Here is a 14,079-nt window from a genome sequence, read left to right as displayed (position 1 = left end):
GTGCACTTTTAACATGTGTTTTAACATGTAGACCACCGTTGTGGCTTGTACAGCCCTTTGAGACACTTGTGATTTAGGGCTATATAAATAAACATTAATTGATTGATGATTGACCACGACACCAATACACCGCCGCTCTCATGTACGCTCCCCTGAGCAGCCGTGCAAAAACTACAATATGTCAGCGTATGGAAAGTTGCGGTCACATTGATGTTAAGTACACACATTAAACGATTAATCAAAGCAACAAAATATAAATTGATGCTTTTTTCGAATCGAACTAATCAGTCGTTGCAGCCCTATTACAATCTTTTTTTAAGAAAATAACACTTTATTACTAATAAATATTAAGGTTATAGGATTATGATAAACACATCCTAGAATAAAGATGAAATATTATAACTATATTCTCTCTATATTAACTGCTCTTGTAAGTATTGTTAATGTAAGAGTATCAACAACTTGCATAATCATCTAACAAAAAAATGAATCCTGATAGAAGATTCACTGGATACTATCTTAGCATGCAGTAGTCGTCTTTCTTCATGTCGACTTTTGTAGTACTTTTTCTCTTTTCTGTTTGCATCATGTTGCTTTAAAGTTTCGAGACAGGCTCCTGGCAACCGGTTGATCTTTTTTCAATAATAGCTTTGAGTTGGCCTGTTTAACATAAAATGTTAACATACACTACAGTCTTCAGATGTAATGAGATGAAATACAAAATGTCTCACTTTACAAAGACAGTAGATATGTTTTGAGTGACACTGTCAGACAGGTATTAATTAAACGATATGTGTTTTATTGTGTTTGATTGGCTCTGTGGTGGAGTCAACAGGAGTTCAATCTTCAGTAGTGTTCCATAATGGCACCGGTCCCCGACATAAACGGTTGTAACTAGAGATGTCCGATAATATCGGCCTGTCGATAAATGCTTTAAAATGTAATATCGGAAATTATCGGTATCGTTTTTTTATTATTGATAACGGGTTTTTTATTTTTTTATTTTTTTATTAAATCAACATAAAAAACACAAGATACACTTAGTGCACCAACCCAAAAAAAACTCTCTCCCCCATTTACACTCATTCACACAAAAGGGTTGTTTCTTTCTAATATTCTGGTTCCTACATTATATATCAATATATATCAATACAGTCTGCAAGGGATACAGTCCGTAAGCACACATGATTGTGCGTGCTGCTGGTCCACTAATAGTACTAACCTTTAACAATTAATATGACTCATTTTCATTAATTACAAGTTTCTATGTAACTGTTTTTATATTGTTTTACTTTCTTTTTTTTATTCAAGAAAATGTTTTTAATTTATTTATCTTATTTTATTTATTGACCACGACACCAATACACCGCCGCTCTCATGTACGCTCCCCTGAGCAGCCTTGCAAAAACTACAATATGTCAGCGTATGGAAAGTTGCTACGATTGTAGCTGAGATAGGCTCCAGCGCCCCCCGCGACCCCAAAGGGAATAAGCGGTAGAAAATGGATGGATGGATGGATTTTATTTATTTTTAAAAAAAGGACCTTATCTTCACCATACCTGGTTGTCCAAATTAGGCATAATAATGAGTTAGTTCCACGACTGTATATATCGGTATTGGTTAATATCGGTATCGTTAATTAAGAGTTGGACAATATCGAAATATCGGATATCGGCAAAAAGCCATTATCGGACATCCCTAGTTGTAACCACACCAAAAAACTAAGTATCTATCGGTGCTTCATGTCGGTGCTAAATGAATGCTGACTCAGTCACCTGCCATATGCTTGAAGGTGATAGTACAAGTAATGTCTTGTTAGTAGTCAGTAGGCTCACAGTCTCACTCTTTTTAAACTTTATTGCATACCTTAACATACCGACAGCAGCCCTAAGACACCAGACAGCTAGAACTGTAGTGCTAACCACAACAACAACACAGCACTTCCTCATTTGCAGAAATAATGGGTGCATTTATAAACCCTAGAATTGTGAGCATCAACATTACAACACAAGAAAGTCTTTTTTTGCACATTTTTATTACCTCCGCCAGGAGGCTCTGTATTAGCCTGCGTCTGTTAATTTGTTAGTAAAGAACAGGCGATTATATTTTGGTGTGATCTGAATCATTGCTACAATGTTACCTTATGTTTGCGTTACACCTCCACTCACAGAGACAAAGAGAATGGATGACTGACAAGAGGTTAATTCTGTTTATTTAATTCTGATAAAAATAGCTCGAAAATGTACTTATTTGTTATACTTCTCTGTATTTTTTGAAAGTATTGAAATTAATTGTCTGTTTAAATCAAATGTTAAAACATTTTCTAGAAATAAAAAGGCTTTTTTTTAATATTATTTTATTTCTTTATTTATTTTTTACAAAAAATTGGATGTTTCAAAAGTACTTATTTGGTATCCATACCGGTTAAAATGTAAACAATACCCATCTCTATTCTTCAGTGCATTGTAAAGGAAAACACATAAAATCGAGTACAACAGGGTTTGTGTACCTAAATGTTTTAACCAGATTAGTAACAGGGTTACTCTGCATTAATATCGATGAATTACGATTCAATATCATTCATCATTATTATCTGCAGTCTGTCTCTACCTGATCGACTGCTTATTTGCACATGCTCGACGACTTGGACAAAATGAGTTGCAATGGACCAAGGTTATTCAACTTGCTCCTCGGGGGCCAAATCCAGCCTGGAAATGACACTATACCGGCCCCTGAGTTCAATTCAAAACTTGGGAGACAATCATTGTTGCTGAATATTTCTAAAAACCCGTCGTATAGAGCAGTGTTTTTCAACACACTAGTGTACCGTGAGGTATTGTTTGGTGTGCCGTGGGAGAGGCTGCTGGTTAGCGCCTTGCATGGCAGCTCCCGCCATCAGTGTGTGATTGGGTGAATGTGGAAATACTGTCAAAGCGCTTTGAGTACCTTGAAGGTAGAAAAGCGCTATACAAGTATAACCCATTTATCATTATTTATAACCTAGTTGGGTTAAAAATATTTTTTGCAAACCAGTTATTATAATCCGCAAATGTGCCGTTGTTGAGTGTCTGTGCTGTCTAGAGCTCGGCAGAGTAACCATGTTATACTCTTCCATATCAGTAGGTGGCAGCAGGTAGCTAATTGCTATGTAGATGTCGGGAACGACGACGATGGTTTGCAGGTAAAAAGGTATCTAACGCTTAAACCAAAAATAAACAAAAGGCATGTGCTGCTAAGAAAAGGCATTGAAGCTTAGTGATGGCTATGCAAAACGAAGCTAAAACTGAACTTGCTGCAAAGTAAACAAAAAACAGAATGCTGGACGACAGCAAAGACTTACAGCATCCACAAAGTACATCCTACATGACATGACGATCAACACCGACATAGGAGCGCAAGACAAGAAGTAAAACACTACACACAGGAAAACAGCAAAAAACTCAAAATAAGTCACGGCGTGATGTGACCGGTCGTGACAGTACACCTACTTTGAGACAAGAGCTATATTGATGCATGGTTGGTTATGGTTTGAATTCCTACCCAACAATAGCGAGAACAACTTTTTGCTGTCAATATCGGCTGCTGAGTTTCATTTTTTTAATGTTTTCTGCTGGTGGTGTGCCTCTGGATTTTTTCAATGAAAAAAAATGTGCCTTGGCTTAGAAAAGGTTGAAAAACACTGGTATAGAGACATTTGGACCACTGTAAACACATTAGCAGAGCCTTGCATTGACAATTTAACCTTTTAGCAAAAAAAAAAAAGTGTCCAAATTGTGGTTTACATAACTGAGGCATTCCTCGACCTTTTTGGCAGTTACAAATGTTTTTCATAATGTAATTTATGTAAGGTCTTGCTGTAGCTTGTTTTGTTCAACTTCTTTAATTATGCTAGTGGTGTTCCCCAGGGTTCTATTTTAGGTCCACTCTTTGTCATCATTTGGGCTATTGCAACTTGTGTCCTGCGAGTTTAGTTTAAAAAAAAACTGTGGGACTGACATTTTTGCAGCATATTCTTAAAAACACTAGAGAGCTGTCATGGAGATGATCTTTGACCAGCTAGGAGGTCCTTAAAAACAGCAGAGCGCTCCTGTAACTGACAGAAATAAAAGACTCAAATCAAATGTCTACTGTGGAGGACACTGGTTTTGCAGAATATAAAATAGGACTAAGGCCCCGTTTACACTAAGGATAAGATTATCCAGGGTAAATTGGAAAATGCACACGTCATAGTCATCTCCAGTGTTGCTTTGTGTGCAAGTTCTTAAATGTAACTTATCTGAACAATATCCAGTGTTGTGTTATTTCAATTAACTGGAATCCAGTGTGCTGTGGGGCCCTATTGTAGTGAATCACACCTGAGCCATCTTAAATTAGTCAAATCTTTATTAGACACGTAAACAATGTGATAAATAACATTTTTCATCAATCAATCTAGGGATCTAGATATCTGGTCAGGACACTCCTCACTCTTTTGCCTTCACCTTCATTGTCCATTCGTTTTTGGTGACTTTTTATACTCTGGACCAGTGGTTCTTAACCTTGTTGGAGGTACCGAACCCCACCAGTTTCATATGCACATTCACCGAAACCTTCTTTAGTGAAAAATAAAATGTTTTTTTTTTTCAAATTCAAGACCAAGTTATATGTTTTTGGTAACACTTTAGTATGGGGAACATATTCTAAGTAACAAAGACTTCATGTAGAGTTATTTGGACACTAGGGGAACATATTCTAAGTAAAAGAGACTTAATTTAGAGTTATTTGGTTAGGGTTAGGGCCAGGGTTTGAGGGTTAGGGTTATAATAAGGCCATGCCGAATAAGGCATTACTAAGTACTTAATAATGACTAGTTAAGAGCCAAAATGTTACTAATTTGCATGTTAACAAACAACTAATTAATGGTGAATATGTTCCCCATACTAAAGTGTTACCATGTTTTTTTTTACTGGTGCACAAAATGAACCGTGCATGAACATCACCTTGTTCAAAGAACAAAACCAACACAGTGCATAAACTCACAACAAATTACACACATTGCAAATCAGTCTGACTTCTGCTGTTGCCGTATCTGTAATTTGCCGACAGGGAGAAGTTTGTATTTACACGATATTTAGTCGGGTGTGTTTTCAACTCCGCCGAACCCCTGAGCCCAGGTTAAGAACCACTACTCCGGACCTAGACGTTAAGTCCGCCACATACATGGCGGACAATAACTGATACAGTCTGCTTTGCCAGTCCAAATGCATTCAATGTTTTCTCGTCTTGGGGACAGCGTGGCGCTGTTGGGAGAGTGGCCGTGCCAGCAACCTGAGGGTTCTTGGTTCAATCCCCACTTACTACCAACCTCGTCACGTCTGTTGTGTCCTTGAACAAGACACTTCACCCTTGCTCCTGATGGGTCGTGGTTAGGGCCTTGCATGGCAGCTCCCGCCATCAGTGTGTGAATGTGGAAATAGTGTCAAAGCGCTTTGAGTACCTTGAAGGTAGAAAAGCGCTATACGATTATAACCCATTTACCATTTATTTACCATTCTTCACTCGACAGCCAGGTAATACAAAGGACACGCTATCTTTTTTATCACATCCACGGGAGCTCGCATTCTCGTTGTCTCCCCTTCGACAAATGGACAAAGTTTTTCGCTAAATAGAATCACAGCTGACTTGGACATTCCAAAGTTCTCTTGCCGTCTGAGAAGTGTTGTATCCGAAATAGCTGCAATCGCTTTCTCTTAAGGTATTCATGGGTGATTTCCACAAGCGTCTGTACATGTAGAAGGAGAAATGTCTGGATGACTCGCCTCCATCTTTCCAGTGTTTACCTCCGAGTTACGAAACCGCTTTATTATGAAGCTGGCTGTGGCGCATTCTTTCTGACGTCACTTCATGTGTGGGCTCGGTTTTTCTGGCGTCACTTCCTCTCCGAACTCACTTTGTAAACGATCAATGATCGTGCCAGAGATTCAAGAAATACACAGCGCACTTACCCGTGTAATAAAATGTCTGAGGAGGGGTACCTTAAACATTGGTTTAGTGTGGCTGAAATGGGGCTTAGGCTAAATAATTATTTGTTTAAGGGGTTACACAACTTAGTGGAGACATGGCCTAATAGGGAAGAGAGAAGTTTGCCCCCCAGTCCCTAGATTTGACTAAATGTGGCCCTGGAAACTATTTAGTTGAATATCCCTGGTATACACTTAAGGGATTTTTAGTCAGACGGGTTAATTGCGTTAAAATGTTCAATCATATTAATAATGAAAATGTATTAAAATTGTGACAGTTCTAGTATTTTCTGTTCATATATGCATGTTCAATTAATTTGATTCTTTCCTCTCTTGCTTTCTCCCTAGTTAACTGCATGTGTCCACGGTGCAGCTGCTTTGCTCTTTCCAATGTACTGGCAGCATATCTTCATCCCTGTGCTGCCCCCGCATCTTCTGGACTACTGCTGGTAAGGCTCGTCACCTACACACTAACATACTGTTCACAACATACAGTGTGGATCACCTTGTTGGCCTTGTTATTGTCTTCATCAACCACCACCCATCCTATGGACTTAAACAGTGGGAACAGGTAACAGCTCGTCTTTACATCTGCATTGGTTGAATGCCAATGTGCGCATGTGGATTTCATCTGCCTTCGTATGGGATCAGCTGTGATAGCGCACAACCTTAACGCGGGCGACACATCTGCTTCTGAAAGCTCTTCATCACTGACTGTAAAATGTGATTTTCAACACTCTGTGAAGACTCAGCAGCGGTTGATTCAATCACAAGGTTGCCCTCCAAGCACTGATTGCAAAAATGTAATTTCATTAGATGACGAGTGCACGTACTGTACATCTGCGTTTCTGGAGATTCTGGTGTGTGCATGTGCACATTTGTTGATGGACGGGAGTGTCGTATCATTGTCTATTACACTGCAGAGGGATGGCCAGCTGTGAGTTGCTGGCTTGTATTGGGGTAATTATGAGCCTACAGCACCTAAATCCTTCTAGGCAGAAATGCCCTGACACAAAACAATGTATTCAGAGTTTATGGTCCATATCATGCTCTTAAAATTAGCTTCAGTTATTTAATTGGTTGATTCGCTCACAATATTACTCAGTGATTCAACATGTCCTTTTTAAAAATCATACTCAAATTTAGCTCCTTTTATATATTTGGACAATGACAGTATATAGTTTATTGCAGTGTTTTTCAACCACTTTGCCGCGACACACTAGTGTACCGTGAGATACAGTCTGGTGTGCCGTGGGAGATTATTTAATTTCACCTATTTGGGTTAAAAATATTTTTTGCAAACCAGTAATTATAGTCTGCAAATGATGTGTTGTTGTTGTTGAGTGTCGGTGTTGTCTAGAGCTCGGCAGAGTAACCGTGTAATACTCTTCCATATCAGTAGGTGGCAGCAGGTAGCTAATTGCTTTGTAGATGTCGGAAACAGCGGGAGGCAGACTGGAGGTAAAAAGGTGTCTAATGCTTAAACCAAAAATAAACAAAAGGCGAGTGCTCCTAAGAAAAGGCTTTGGAGCTTAGGGAAGGCAATGCAGAACAAAACTAAAACTGAACTGGCTACAAAGTAAACAAAAACAGAATGCTGGACAACAGCAAAGACTTACTGTGGAGCAAAGACGGCGTCCACAATGTACATCCGAATACGACATGACAATCAACAATGTCCCCACAAAGAAGGATAAAAACAACTGAAATATTCTTGATTGCTAAAACAAAGTAGATGCGGGAAATATCGCTCAAAGGAAGACATGAAACTGCTACAGGAAAATACCAAAGAAATAGAAAAAGCCACCAAAATAGGAGCGCAAGACAAGAAGTAAAACACTACACACAGGAAAACAGCAAAAAAGTTCAAATAAGTCAGGGTGTGATGTGACAGGTGGTGACAGTACATCTACTTTGAGACAAGAGCTATAGTGATGCATGGTTGGTTACACTCTAAAGTCATATCCAACAATTGTGACAACAACGTTTTACTGTTAACTAAGTTTCGTTTTTTTATGATTTCTGCTGGTGGTGTGCCTCCGAATTTTTTCAATGCAACAAATGTGCCTTGGCTCAAAAACGGTTGAAAAACACTGGTTTATTGAATGCTTAGACTCCAGCCTGTCATTGACGACTAGAATTGTTGTCCAAGGATTACAAATTATTGTTATATTCATCTATGGACCCCCCGAAAATGAGCGTACTGTGCATAGCATAGTTGTAATTTATGCCTGGTAAATGCCATCATTTTGTAAAACCCCTAAATTGAAGTCCATGCTTCGATCACCGAACTGCACATGGCAAAATCCATGCAAAGTAAAGTGTTTTAAAGAGAACATTTTCATTCACTTAATCAGTTTTAGTTCAAAAATAAATGCATCAACTGACTTTATTTTTGCAAACGTAATTATGCGGGAGATGTTAATATTGTTCCATTATGCCAAAATAATAACTAGGGGTGTTCCGATACACCCTTTTTACTTCCGATGCGATAACGATATTGAAGCCTTGAGTATGGCTATCGACACGAGTCATTGTTTTTTTGGGATTTTGAACGTCAGAATAGTAAAAATAGAATGGTAGGTATGAAATTTTTTCAACTAATTGTTAATAAAATCCAAAATGGACTTATGCTGTCTTTAAGTTGAAGTAGAGTGGTAATACATTTTTGGGCAACACCTAGTGGCCACAAAAAGTCATTAAATTAAGCTCATGGTTAGGGATGTCCGATAATGGCTTTTTGCCGATATCCGATATTCCGATATTGTCCAACTCTTTAATTACCGATACCGATATCAACCGATGCCGATATACACAGTCGTGGAATTAACACATTATTATGCCTAATTTGGACAACCAGGTATGGTGAAGATAAGGTACTTTTAAAAAAAATTAATAAAATAAGATAAATAAATTAAAAACATATTCTTGAATAAAAAAGAAAGTAAAACAATATAAAAACAGTTACATTGAAACTAGTAATTAATGAAAATTAGTAAAATTAACTGTTAAAGGTTAGTACTATTAGTGGACCAGCAGCACGCACAATCATGTGTGCTTACGGACTGTATCCCTTGCAGACTGTATTGATATATATTGATATATAATGTAGGAACCAGAATATTAATAACAGAAAGAAACAACACTTTTGTGCGAATGAGTGTAAATGGGCGAGGAAGGTTTTTGGGGTTGGTGCACTAATTGTAAGTGTATCTTGTGTTTTTTATGTTGATTTAATAAAAAAAATAAAAAAACAATACCGATAATAATAAAAAAACGATACCGATAATTTCTGATATTACATTTCAAGGCATTTATCGGCCTGCCGATATTATCGGACATCTCTACTCATGGTCCATAAATTTGAATGATGCGGACACATTTTTTACTGGATACTTTGCTGGAGATTTTTCAACTATAATTAGTTGATATTTGTTAATATTGACAATTGTCGTGCTTTAGACTGCAATATTGTTCAATAAAGGCCACCTATTGCGTATGCCTAGTGTGTGGGCTATTGTGTGCTTAGCTGTTGCGTAGCTGCCGGCTCTTAGTCGCCTACCATGTTTACCTTATTGTAAATAACTTGTGTGCATATTGGAGGAAATGTTACCTGGATGCCCAGCTTTGCTCAAGTATATGTGCTGCAGGACCGCTTGTATCTGAGCGCTTATTGAATATTTTAGATGCAAATCGATACCCAGTAGTCCAATATCAAATGGGACACCCCTAATAATAATACAACAATTGATTTTACACCTTTTTGTAGTGTCGGAGTAATGAAGAAAATGCTGATGATCTGTGAATTAAAACAGACATCACCATATTTGTGGCAGCTAATAAATTGTGAATTTGAAAATATTAGTTTTATCTTTATTACGTTTGAAGTCCATTGATTTACTTATTAGAAATTAACATGATTATAAATGCCTTTACAAGTTGATATGTTATCATTTATTGTGTGTGTGTGTGTGTGTGTGTGTGTGTGTGTGTGTGTGTGTGTGTGTGTGTGTGTATACATGTATATTTATTTATATATATATATATATATATATATATATATATATATATATATATATATATATATATATATATATATATACAGTATATATATATATATATATATATGTATATATATATATACAGGTAAAAGCCAGTAAATTAGAATATTTTGAAAAACTTGATTTATTTCAGTAATTGCATTCAAAAGGTGTAACTTGTACATTATATTTATTCATTGCACACAGACTTATGCATTCAAATGTTTATTTCATTTAATTTTGATGATTTGAAGTGGCAACAAATGAAAATCCAAAATTCCGTGTGTCACAAAATTAGAATATTACTTAAGGCTAATACAAAAAAGGGATTTTTAGAAATGTTGGCCAACTGAAAAGTATGAAAATGAAAAATATGAGCATGTACAATACTCAATACTTGGTTGGAGCTCCTTTTGCCTCAATTACTGCGTTAATGCGGCGTGGCATGGAGTCGATGAGTTTCTGGCACTGCTCAGGTGTTATGAGAGCCCAGGTTGCTCTGATAGTGGCCTTCAACTCTTCTGCGTTTTTGGGTCTGGCATTCTGCATCTTCCTTTTCACAATACCCCACAGATTTTCTATGGGGCTAAGGTCAGGGGAGTTGGCGGGCCAATTTAGAACAGAAATACCATGGTCCGTAAACCAGGCACGGGTAGATTTTGCGCTGTGTGCAGGCGCCAAGTCCTGTTGGAACTTGAAATCTCCATCTCCATAGAGCAGGTCAGCAGCAGGAAGCATGAAGTGCTCTAAAACTTGCTGGTAGACGGCTACGTTGACCCTGGATCTCAGGAAACAGAGTGGACCGACACCAGCAGATGACATGGCACCCCAAACCATCACTGATGGTGGAAACTTTACACTAGACTTCAGGCAACGTGGATCCTGTGCCTCTCCTGTCTTCCTCCAGACTCTGGGACCTCGATTTCCAAAGGAAATGCAAAATTTGCATGGTTGGGTGATGGTTTGGGGTGCCATGTCATCTGCTGGTGTCGGTCCACTCTGTTTCCTGAGATCCAGGGTCAACGCAGCCGTCTACCAGCAAGTTTTAGAGCACTTCATGCTTCCTGCTGCTGACCTGCTCTATGGAGATGGAGATTTCAAGTTCCAACAGGACTTGGCGCCTGCACACAGCGCAAAATCTACCCGTGCCTGGTTTACGGACCATGGTATTTCTGTTCTAAATTGGCCCGCCAACTCCCCTGACCTTAGCCCCATAGAAAATCTGTGGGGTATTGTGAAAAGGAAGATGCAGAATGCCAGACCCAAAAACGCAGAAGAGTTGAAGGCCACTATCAGAGCAACCTGGGCTCTCATAACACCTGAGCAGTGCCAGAAACTCATCGACTCCATGCCACGCCGCATTAACGCAGTAATTGAGGCAAAAGGAGCTCCAACCAAGTATTGAGTATTGTACATGCTCATATTTTTCATTTTCATACTTTTCAGTTGGCCAACATTTCTAAAAATCCCTTTTTTGTTTTAGCCTTAAGTAATATTCTAATTTTGTGACACACGGAATTTTGGATTTTCATTTGTTGCCACTTCAAATCATCAAAATTAAATGAAATAAACATTTGAATGCATCAGTCTGTGTGCAATGAATAAATATAATGTACAAGTTACACCTTTTGAATGCAATTACTGAAATAAATCAAGTTTTTCAAAATATTCTAATTTACTGGCTTTTACCTGTATATATATATATGTATGTATATATGTATATATATATATGTATGTATATATGTATATATATATATATATGTATGTATGTATATATATGTATATATATATATGTATGTATGTATATATATGTATGTATATATATTTGTATGTATATATGTATATGTATGTATATATATGTACGTATGTATGTATGTACAGTATGTGTGTATATATATGTATGTATATATATGTATGTGTGTATTTATATATGTATGTATATATATATGTATGTATGTGTATATAAATATATATATATATATATGTATATGTCTTAATAAGGTTATCCAAAAAATAGTGCTCGATACCGTAGTAGAGCGCAATATATGTATGTGTGGGAAAAAAAATCACAAGACTAATTCATCTCTACAGGCCTGTTTCATGAAACAGGCCTGTAGAGATGAAATAGTCTTGTGATTTTTTTTTTCCCACACATACATATATATGTATATATATATATATATACGTATATGTAGGTATGTGTATATATATATGTATGTATGTATATATATATATATATGTATATATATATATATATATATATATATATGGATATGTATATGTATATATATATATATATATATATATATATATATGTATACATATAGACAAAATTAATTGTTTTAAAACTGAAAGTTCTTGCTGGATGTGTAAAAAAGGAAAAGTACAGTATGCAGACTTGAATACCATGTGATGTCGAGTGCTTATAGATGTGTTTTTCCTTTCCATCTGCAGTGCCCCCATGCCATACTTTGTGGGAGTTCATCTTAGTCTACTGGAGGTACGTTTGTTCATTCTTGAAAAATGGTGCTTGCAAATATTTATGCATCATTATGTGTATGTATATGCAGAAGTGTGCACAGTGTACAGCTGGGGAAAGCAAATGTACTTCATGTAATGAGCTCCTGGTTTCATGTTAGTGAATTTACTTTTAAAAAAAACAACAAAAATGAAATTAAGTTAGTAAGTTTACACTTAGTTCTTTGCGTCGTCTGAGTCTTTTACTTTTGCCCTCACGCTTTGCTTATTCTGGTGCAAAAAAAAAGAAAGTTTCTGTAGCACACTAATTGAAAAGAAAAACTGGACAGAATGTTGTCCCTCTCTCTGTCTTGTGCTGGTTCTTTTCTTTTTTTACCGGAAGTACAGAGAAGAAGGGAAAAGCAAACAAAGAGGTTTTTCACTCCATTGTTGGAAAGCTTTGTGTTGTTTGGCGGGGCAAGCCGTCACTATGGCTGTCTGTGAGCGCATGTTGTAAGCATGTGTGCACTTGTGTGTAGATGCTATTTTGTTTGTGTGTGTGTGTGTGTGTGTGTGTGTGTGTGTGTGTGTGTGTGTGTGTGTGTGTGTGTGTGTGTGTGTGTGTGTGTGTGTGTGCACACATGTGTGTGATATTTGTCTGACAGTTGTGGCAGTGGAAGTATTTATCACACTCTGCATCCGTGACAGACCCCCTTTCTTGCCACTCCATAATTAGTCCAGATCAACATGTGAGCCTCGGTTGCACAGGCTGTCACAAAAGTGACAAACTAGAAATTCACACACACTCTGCTTCTCCCCCCCATCTAAACACACACACACTTGCCTGTATCCTGCATCACACTGAAATAATTGTTGCGTTTGTCGCCATCAGGATGCATACAGTGTAGCGCAGCATCACTGAGCTGTTGTTGATGCATGAGGTTTTGGTGCTGCTGGGGGGGAATGCACAATTCAAATATCCTTTCTCTATGCCATCCTTCATGCTCTCAGTAGTTGTGTGTTACAGTAAAAATGTTCTGATTGCTACTACATGCAAATGTTCATTGTTCATAGTGTGTGACGACCAGTGTTGGGACTAACGCGTTACAAAGTAACGCATTGCTGTAACGCCGTTAGTTTCGGCGGTAACTAGTAATCTAACGCGTTATTTTTTATATTCAGTAACTCAGTTACCGTTACTACATGATGCTTTACTGCGTTATTTTACGTTATTCTTCATGTAGTATCGGCTAGAAACAGAAGATCTGAGTGTGTTTTATTGCAGCGCTGCGGTGGAAAAGAAAAGGCGTGCTTTGTGTGGGTGGGGGAGGGGGGGACTCCCATACCGCAGTTGAGGAGCGCAGGGGAGACGTTCCTCCAGGGCCTATGTACGTCTTCGGGGCTAACAACCTTCACTTTACCCGGCAGTGGGTCTTTACAGCTGAGGTTGAATGACGAGACCGGCGGTTTGTTGCAACTTTGTGACTTTATTGGACGCAGCCATCCACCAAGCTAGAGCACCTGCACGCACTCACTGTCGCCGCTCGCTCACCTCTCTCGCCCACTCACTCACTGACGTCACT

General features: G+C 37.9%; 1 protein-coding gene across 2 annotated transcripts in view; it reads left to right on the top strand.

Moving 5' to 3' along the window:
- Window positions 1-14,079, top strand: part of dennd1b (DENN/MADD domain containing 1B) — a 362,658-nt gene that overhangs the window by 234,008 nt on the left and 114,571 nt on the right. For both annotated transcript variants that reach the window (XM_072914655.1, XM_072914654.1), the window contains 2 exons: window positions 6,348-6,448; window positions 12,494-12,539. In XM_072914655.1, coding sequence (XP_072770756.1) covers window positions 6,348-6,448; window positions 12,494-12,539 — 147 coding nt within the window. The remainder of the gene's footprint in view (window positions 1-6,347; window positions 6,449-12,493; window positions 12,540-14,079) is intronic.

The sequence above is a fragment of the Nerophis lumbriciformis genome, linkage group LG14 (genome assembly GCF_033978685.3).
Source record: "Nerophis lumbriciformis linkage group LG14, RoL_Nlum_v2.1, whole genome shotgun sequence".
NCBI lineage: Eukaryota > Metazoa > Chordata > Actinopteri > Syngnathiformes > Syngnathidae > Nerophis > Nerophis lumbriciformis.
Note: the sequence above shows the minus strand (reverse complement) of the source record. Positions and strands in the feature narration are given on the sequence as shown.